General features: G+C 46.6%; 1 protein-coding gene across 2 annotated transcripts; it reads left to right on the top strand.

Moving 5' to 3' along the window:
- Positions 1-231: 231 nt before the first annotated feature.
- Positions 232-7,233, top strand: LOC125544081 (F-box/LRR-repeat protein 13-like). 2 transcript variants are annotated; one of them, XM_048707639.1, is made up of 5 exons: positions 232-1,199; positions 1,285-1,434; positions 1,517-1,687; positions 1,770-1,872; positions 6,943-7,233. In XM_048707639.1, the coding sequence occupies exons 1-5, from the start codon at positions 327-329 to the stop codon at positions 6,945-6,947; spliced, it is 1,302 nt and encodes a 433-aa protein (XP_048563596.1). In that variant the 5' UTR covers positions 232-326; the 3' UTR covers positions 6,948-7,233. The 2 variants fall into 2 exon arrangements, with proteins under 2 accessions (XP_048563596.1, XP_048563595.1); XM_048707638.1 differs by having other exon boundaries at positions 233-1,199; positions 1,517-1,872.
- Positions 7,234-8,374: the final 1,141 nt, after the last annotated feature.

The following is an 8,374-nucleotide window of genomic DNA, read 5'->3' as shown; positions in this document are numbered from 1 at the left end:
ACGCGGTGGTAGGGGAGCAATTCGTCTCGACGGCGGCCAGATCGCCACCGGGAGGAGAGAAACCCTAACTATAGAGGGAAAGACTAGCAGCCTGTTGCCGATACCAATGTCTGTCTACTCGGGAATGGGAGTTGGGCTAGGCCAGGAAGTTGGAGTAGAACCGATTGTTCCTTTTTCACTGCTAGATCTGAACTGGGCTAACCTTCATATGGCCCAACTCTTTACTCCTGTCGGGCTTCACCTGATCTCTCACTTTGTCTCAAAAAAAAAGGACAGATCTCGCCCTGTTCCGCTTCCTCCTCCGCCGTGTCAAGCAAACCACGGCGATGGACGAAACCCTAGCCACCGTCCTCTCCTACCTCCCGCCTCCCTCGGTCTCCACCACCGCATCCCCGTTCTCCTCGTCCACTGCCTCTGATGACGATGACCGCATCAACTGCCTCCCGGACGTGCTCCTCCGCAACATCATCTCCCGCCTCCCCACCAAGGACGCGGCCCGCACCACCATCCTCTCCTCCCGCTGGCGCAGCCTCTGGGCTTCCACCCCACTCCGGCTCGACGACGCTGGACTCGTTCCTACCGCAGTCACCGCCGCGCTGAACTCCCACCCGGGCCCGGTCACTTCCGCCCGCCTCTCCTCCGAGCACCTCGCTTACCAGGAACCCGACGTCCTCGACTCCTGGTTCGCCTCCCTCGCAGCCAAGAACGTCGAGGAACTCTCCGTCGTCAACGGATCCTGGCCCGCTGAATGTGAGTGGCGTCCTCCCCCGGGCCTCCTTGGATGCGCGTCCCTCCGCCGCCTCTGGCTCGGGCTCTGCCAGTTCCCGGACATTTCCGGCCTCGCTCCGGCCTTCCCCAGCCTGCAAGAGCTCGGGATTGTCCATTGCTCCATGCAGGACCGCGAGCTCCACGCTGTGCTCCCGCGCTGCCCCGAGCTTGAGAGGCTCGCTTTCGTGCTGACACAGGACTACCCAAGGTACATCCACATCTGGTCAGAGAGCCTCCAGTCCCTGGTTGTGTGGAGGTCCATGGTCAGAGAGGTGCACCTTGACGATGCCCCCAACTTGGAGCGGTTGCTGTTGGAGCCGATTGGCGGTGCCTCTACTCACGTCAAGATTATTAATGCACCGAGGCTGAAAATTTTCGGGTACTTTGATGTTGGACTCCATCAGCTCAAGATCGGCCCCACTGTGATCAAGGTGGCCTGAATTTTTCTTTCACATCATCTTATTTCCCACAATTAGATGGTACTGTGTTACATAATTGCTTTTCGGTTCATTATAGGATGGGATAGGGATGAAGGTGAAACCAAATGCGATGGTTCGGACCCTTAGGACATTGGCATTGAAGGTGCAGTTTGGAGACGAGAAGCAAGTCAAGCTGGTGCCCCTCTTGCTTAGATGCTTCCCATGCCTAGAAACCTTGTATATCAAGGTATCGATTCCCAGTCACTTCATCATCATCATTGTTTGTGCTTGTGCCTGTTGAGTTAAGTGGTTCACTTGCTGGAATACAGTCATCTCCTTCTGAATCACCAACCAATGTTGATGTGGATTTCTGGGATCAAGTAGGCCACACTGAATGTGTTACCTCACATATTAAGAAGTTTGTGTTCGAAGCTGCCCGAGGAGAGGATACCGAGCTGGCATTTGTCAAGTTTGTCATGGAAAGAGCCCAAATATTGGAGGAGATGCGTGTTTTCGTGGATGATGGTTGCTCTAGAGATGTTGTGCTAAGGCGTTTATCTTCAGAAGAATGTGTGTCTGCAGATGCTAGCGTGGTGGTGGAGAGGCAAGACATGTCCCATGCGTGGAGCTTCGAAAGAGCTAGCAACATGTCACAGTGTGACCCCTTTGGTTGCTAAAGTTGGAGGTACTCTTAAGGCTTACTCTTTGTTTGTAAACAGTTTGTTCTTTACTTTCTGAGTCATATTTTTGATGGTCCTCTCATTAGCAAAATCTGCACCTCATAACAATATAACCCATTTGGTCACTTGTTTGGGACTAAAGGCTTTGTTGTTGTTGTTGTTGTTGGTGGTGGTGGTGGTGGTCAAGAAATAGTATGAAACTTTACCAAGACATGTTAGTTATAACATGCAAAGCTTGAGGTTTGGTGCTATAGTACTTATGGCAGCTGGTTCCTAATCTGTCTGAAATTTTCTCCTGACAGTTCATCTTTTGGTTGTGTCTTATCGTAATTTTGAACTTCCGTAAGAGCAAGAAAGTGATGGCGCCTGTATCACTCATGCTGTCATTGATGTTGTCCAAGCTTAATGCAATAGATTACCATCATTGACTCATGAGCACCATTGATAATTGAATCAGAGGTGCTCCATTTTGATATGTACAAGTCATTAATGCAATCAAGTGAGCCTAGTTGAGATATAACAAAACATGCACCTGCACATGCTCGTTGTTTAGTATTGCATTAGGCTAGCAGCCATGTATCACACAAACGTAGGAAACCCATCATCTTGACAATGGCCTGGAGTCCCCTCAGACCACTGCATCATCAGCTACAGTCAAAGCGACATGTTAGTATTGGATCCGCAGTCTCTGGTCTGGTGTGTGTACTATTCTGGTGTTTGGTGGCAGATCAACTCGCTCTGTTTTTACTCATCTATCTGGAGTGGTGCATCCTGTGTAGCTCACAAGAAGGCTGATCAAATGTTCTCTTTGTCTTATTTTGCACTTTCAGACTTACCTATGGTACTGCAAACTAAGTATGATACTCTCTCTGTTCCAGATAATATCTATTTCTAGCTTTGCCCAAGTCAAACTTCTCTTCTTTTGATCAAGTCTTACAAATGAGCTAATATCTACAACATCAATTAACAAAAATATATTTTATAATGAATCTAATTAAACTAATTTAGTGTTGTAGATGTTGTCACATTTTTCTGTGGACTTGGTCACACTTAAGGAAGTTTGACTTAGGACAAAGTTAGAGCCTCAAATAATTTGGAATGGAGGTGGTACTGAATAACATTATAATTTTTGGATCTGATGTGAACCCTAGTTAGTGTGTGGAAAACTATAGGAACCCTGGATATTTTGTTTTTGCATTGACTGACCTCATGGGGCATATATAGAGTACAACACGGAGAGCAGCTTAGAGTACAAGGCAAGTCATTGTTGGTTTTAACCAACTCTATCTCTATTTCTCCTTGTCTCTAACTGAACGTGTTTATACTTCTAATATTCCCCCTCAGTCCTAGTGCGAGCAAAGTGGACAATTGTGACTGAAGTTGAATGTCGCGCGCCATCATCACCTGCATCTCTGATCTGTCGGCACCTAGGCGGTGACTGCGTCTCCTTCTGGTGCCTTCCATGTCTCTCTTCTACTCCCTGCCTCCATGTCTCTCTTCTACTCCCTGCTGCAGTCACAGCGGGAGTGATGTGGACACTTGTGATGATGCGGACGCTATTGACTGGAGCTGTTGCCGATGAGCTGTGAGGTAACCCTTGACGTCAATGTTGAGGTAGCCGATCATGGTGTTGACTAGCCCTGGTCAAGTTAGTCGTGGCCGACGGTGTAGTAGCATAGTCGGTATAGCCTCACAAAAGCAGAGGCGCAAAATGTTTATGTTATGGTATAAAACATATGATCTACGTCTTTAAATGTTGGATACCCTTTTTGTCTCGTACATTGTATCTCTTAATTTTGTGTTGTGGAATAAGGGTATTTTTATTGTATGTTGGAGAAGATAAGTTGTGTAGCTATGCCTACTACATTTTGATTGATCTGTTTTTTTAGTCTAAACACACTTTATTTAATGATCATAGTCCAAATACATTGGGAATTTGGGATACAATTAAGGTCTTGAGGTTCGAGGAGCCACAAATGGGTCCTAAAGAAAGTCCTAGAGTGTGCTTAGGGAGGCTATGTGCCTCAATATTAGACTCACGTCCCTCGAAAATGGAAGTACAAGACGTGAACTGAGCTGAAATTTGATTTGATCTCCTTCACGATGCTGCCATACAAGCCTCCTGCATCGATTTTGATATTTGTAACAACCTCTTGGCAGTCTGATGCTATCATCACATGTGTTAGAGAAAGATCCTGGGACAATGAAAGGGCTTCTCGGCAGGCTAGCGCCTCCAAAGCTGCTGGGTCAGTTATGCCAACGCATCTGATAGCTGACGCGCCCATGAACTTCCCTGTTTCATCCCTGGACACGGCACTAAAAGATCCAACCACTTTGAAGTAGCTCCATCCACTTTGATCTTAGCAAATCCTGCCGCCGGAGGCATTCTGCACGGGCGGGGTGCCCTTGCCGCTGGTGGAGCTTGTGTCCCATGTGGTTTGATCTTGCTGAGCTCCCTAATATAGTTGCGGATAAAATGATGGGTTGCGTGAGGGGTCTGGAAGATATGCTCATGTAACGGGCGTACCAGATAGCCCACAATGTCACTATGACCCTGATGAAATCATCATGTTGCAGGCCGTCAATTAGTATAAATATCCACCTTTTGGCTTTCCGGTTCCCTTATGTTGTGAAAAACATCAGCAAGGTCCGGGTCTTCCGACGCCCATACGCATCTTGCCATGTTACAGTGAAGGAGAGAGTGCTGCCATGAATCGTCCGCTCCACAAAAGCCACACGAAGACACTGTCGCCATGTTTCTATGAGTTTGAAGATCAGCCGTGTGCAGAGATTGCTGAGCAAGCCTCCATAAGAAAATTTTAACCTTAGATGGGACGTTGGTCTTCCACATACTTGTCCATGCCTTCGTCTCCCTCTCCGAATTTGAGGAATCTGCTCTGCCCTCAAGCCAAGCTTCCCGTCAAGTCTTTGTGGATACTAACATTCTGTAGGCTGACTGGACTGTGAAAACACCATTCTTCTCATGGATCCATGACCAAAAGTCATCCACCTGCCTTGTACAAAGAGGGATAGCAGCAATAGCTTGTGCATCTGTAGGCAAGAAGATTTGAGCCAATTTGCCCATGTCCCAGGACGCCTCAGCCGTAATCAAGTCGGCCACCAGTAGAGGCGGATCAATTATTTTACTAACAATAGGGCTCATGTTGAAGTCCTGTAGGATCCAGTTTTGCTGCCAAATGAACGCTGATGTACCATCCTTCTCGTCGCTGATTTTTAGTTTTGTTAGCATATTTTGTTATGCCGTCATGATGTGAGGTTTGAAAGAAAACAAATCTCGGAAGTGCCAGATAAGCTGGGACTCTGGGTGCATTTGCAAATCTAGGAGCACTTGTACTCTCTCTTTTTTTGAAATGGAGACATAAGATTTGCCTTATTCATTAATTAAGAAGAGAATAATGTTTGTGTTATATTTGGCGCCGGCAGTAACCGAAAGTCTTGCCTCGAGCTTTATGGTGTTGAGCAAGATTGAAGGTGGAGCACTCTTGTGGTGGAAAACCCAGGAGTTCCTCTCATTTCAAAGGGTCCAACTAATGAGCATGGCAAGTGATGTCATAGTTTTTCTATACCCACTCTCCTAGATTAGACTTGCAGCTTGTTTGTCCTATCATTTGGGCCTAGAATCACGTAATTCATTTACTAAATCCGAACCCACTGTGTTTAGCTGTCTCGGAATGGGCGTGGGAGTTCATTCCAAGATTCCACTGATGTGGGACAGTATGTAAAACCAATCCCCCCTCAAAGCCGCCATTCCATGATTCAACACATCTCTCTTGTCCCGCGACACCATTCCTCTCTCCTTGATCCTTCCTCTGCCTCTGCTCCGTCGCCACGGCGCTTGGCTTCCTCGTCGTCGGTGAGATTTCCCGCTGAGCCGAATAATCACTTCCTTTACTCTTTTCCTTTCTTGCTCCTCTTTTGCTCCGACCTCATGTTGCCGCCTCCACATTCCCGTCCAGCCGCCGGTGAGCGTTGTTGTGTAGTTCACCTCCTTCCCCGGGCAAGTCTCCCCCTCCACCTCTTCTCTCCTTCCATCTCTCACGAATTCTTTTCTTTTTCTTCAACTCTAACAGTAACCTCACACAATCAGCAGGTTTAGTAGCAAGCAAACCGGATCCGGACACCTAGAGAGGAGACCGACAAAGTCTTGACCTCCCATCCGCCGCATTCCCAGGTAGCGCCCGATGTGGCTTGAAACTTCATGGAGGAACATGAACATGAGCGCAATTCTTGTGCAATATTGCTTCTCTCGTGTCCTTTGGGTATTGCTCAATGCATGTTTGGTCACTGTGGGAATGATGGGGAATCTGTTCAATTGTAGTTTTGTTCTCCTTGTCATCCTTGTGAGTCTGTTCTTATCTGGGATTTAATTTCGTGTAGCCAATCTACATAAAGAAGTGCACACATGTCAGTTTGGTCTTTATCAATGGGTGTGCCTGTGTAGCACTAGTAATGCTGTTGAGACAAAGGAGAAGCACTCAGTGCTAGTGGTAATATGTGGGTAGTACTAGTAATATGCATGTGTAGTACTGGTTCTAATTCTCAAGAACTAGTATAATTTACAACCTCGCCCACCCAGCTAACCAAGAAATAACCAACCATCTAGCTGGCAGTAGTAGTTAACATGGTGGACAGGAATGAAGCAACTTATGAAATGGCAACTGCTTGTAAGGGCTTATGGATCTTTCTATCACTAGCTAGCAGCATCCTCTCAGACCTTGCCCACAAATAATTTATAGTCTGCCCCATTGAAATGAATTGCACAGTTTTCTATTGCTATAATAATTATTATACATTAGGAAGGAGAGTTGAACAGATCAAGTATGCAAACAACAAACAAACAGTAAGAAAAAGAAAGCAGGATTTGGCTTCTGGGTTTTTACGTTTCTAAATCCTAGCACCAGAGTCGCTAGCGTAGCTGTAGCCTTCATCTAATTCTAGCTTGTTTGTTTGATTGCGTCGGAAAAAATATTGATGCGGCATTTGCTCCTGCTGTTACGGATGTGGTTGACAACTACTTTAGTCATTTTGCTACATGTTTGCCATCATATTTGCAGGATAACAAAGAAGTGACAAGATCACGTCTCTTCAAGCCTTACCCAGATGGAATGAAAAAAGAGATGGGTCCTGAAGCGAGTCAAGCCATAGGCCCTGAAGCAAGTTGTAGTCTTTTGTCTTCTATACCTTGTTCAGTACAAGCTTCGAAACTTTGGTTTTGCTTGTGTTAGACGTGCATTTTGTGCTTTGTGGACCTGAACATGGCTGTTGTAATTGAATATGATTATGTGGATTTGTGCTTTATGGAGCTGCAACTGGTTTCAACTTGTTAAAGATCGTGTGCTGCAACTTGTTTCATGTTGAGGTGAATTTTAATTTTGGAAAGATGATGTTTTTTTAATTAAGAAGCTATTTTTTGAAGCCAAATTGTGGGTTTATGAATTCTTAGCCAAAATGACAGCCAATGATATAGAAATCTTACATCTTACTTCGACATTCTTAAGAAGTTCTCCACTACAACCAATTCTCTCAACCAATTAAGTTTGCAAATCTTATCCTATATACTTAAGAAGTTCATCTCCACTACTTGATTTATCTTGACATACAGCCTATCCACCTCAGCAGCCTTGCCACATCAGCAACTCTATTTTTTCTCTACCTAATGCCATGTGTCGCATTTAGTTACACAAGTGAGATTTAATTTTCATTAGTACGCAACCAGCCTTGGTCATTGAAGCGACCTGCCGTTTCCTCTTCGTAACAGAAGCCCACTACCTGCCGTTTCCTCTTCGTAACAGAAGCCCACTGGAACAGAACAGCCCACATCCATCCTATCCCACCTCCACGTAGATCTCATCCTCTCCCACAACCAGCGTTGTTTCCCCTTTATCTTCTTCTCCTCTATATGGCTCCACTCAGGAAACAAATCACCATATTCATCTCTGCATCAGCCGTTGCACAGCTACGGAAAGATCCTCGCCTTCAGAAGCGCCAGGGGTGCTGATGGCGTTGTACCGCTGCCGGACAAGCCTTCGTTGGTCGTCGCCGGCAGAGCCGCACGCGGCTGCCGATCGGTCCACGTGATCACCGCCCTTAAATTGATTCTTGCTGCAGATGAATCGAGCCTCGCAAGCTACGCTGGACCAAGCCCCGCGCCCCGATGTCCACCAAAGCTCCCAATGAGTCACATGCGCCACCATCGGCGTCCTCCAACATCGCACCGAAGGTGATGCGGAGCACCCCAAGGTCATCCCCATAGACCTACCATCGTCTCATCAAGTGTCTAGCGGACCCATGACACGAGCACGTGCAAGAGCTCTCGAAACCGAGGTGACATCTCTCCTCTCACAAGTTCACTTTGATGCACATAAGGCATGGCTACTACCTCAAACGGAGACATTATGCATACTCAGGTGTCAAGGAGTTAGCCATGAAGAAGCTAAGGAGCAAGGAGAATCAGAAGAGGAAGATGGACGTGAAGAAGAAGAGATG

Source organism: Triticum urartu, chromosome 3 (genome assembly GCF_003073215.2).
Source record: "Triticum urartu cultivar G1812 chromosome 3, Tu2.1, whole genome shotgun sequence".
Classification (NCBI taxonomy): Eukaryota; Viridiplantae; Streptophyta; class Magnoliopsida; order Poales; family Poaceae; genus Triticum; species Triticum urartu.
Note: the sequence above shows the minus strand (reverse complement) of the source record. Positions and strands in the feature narration are given on the sequence as shown.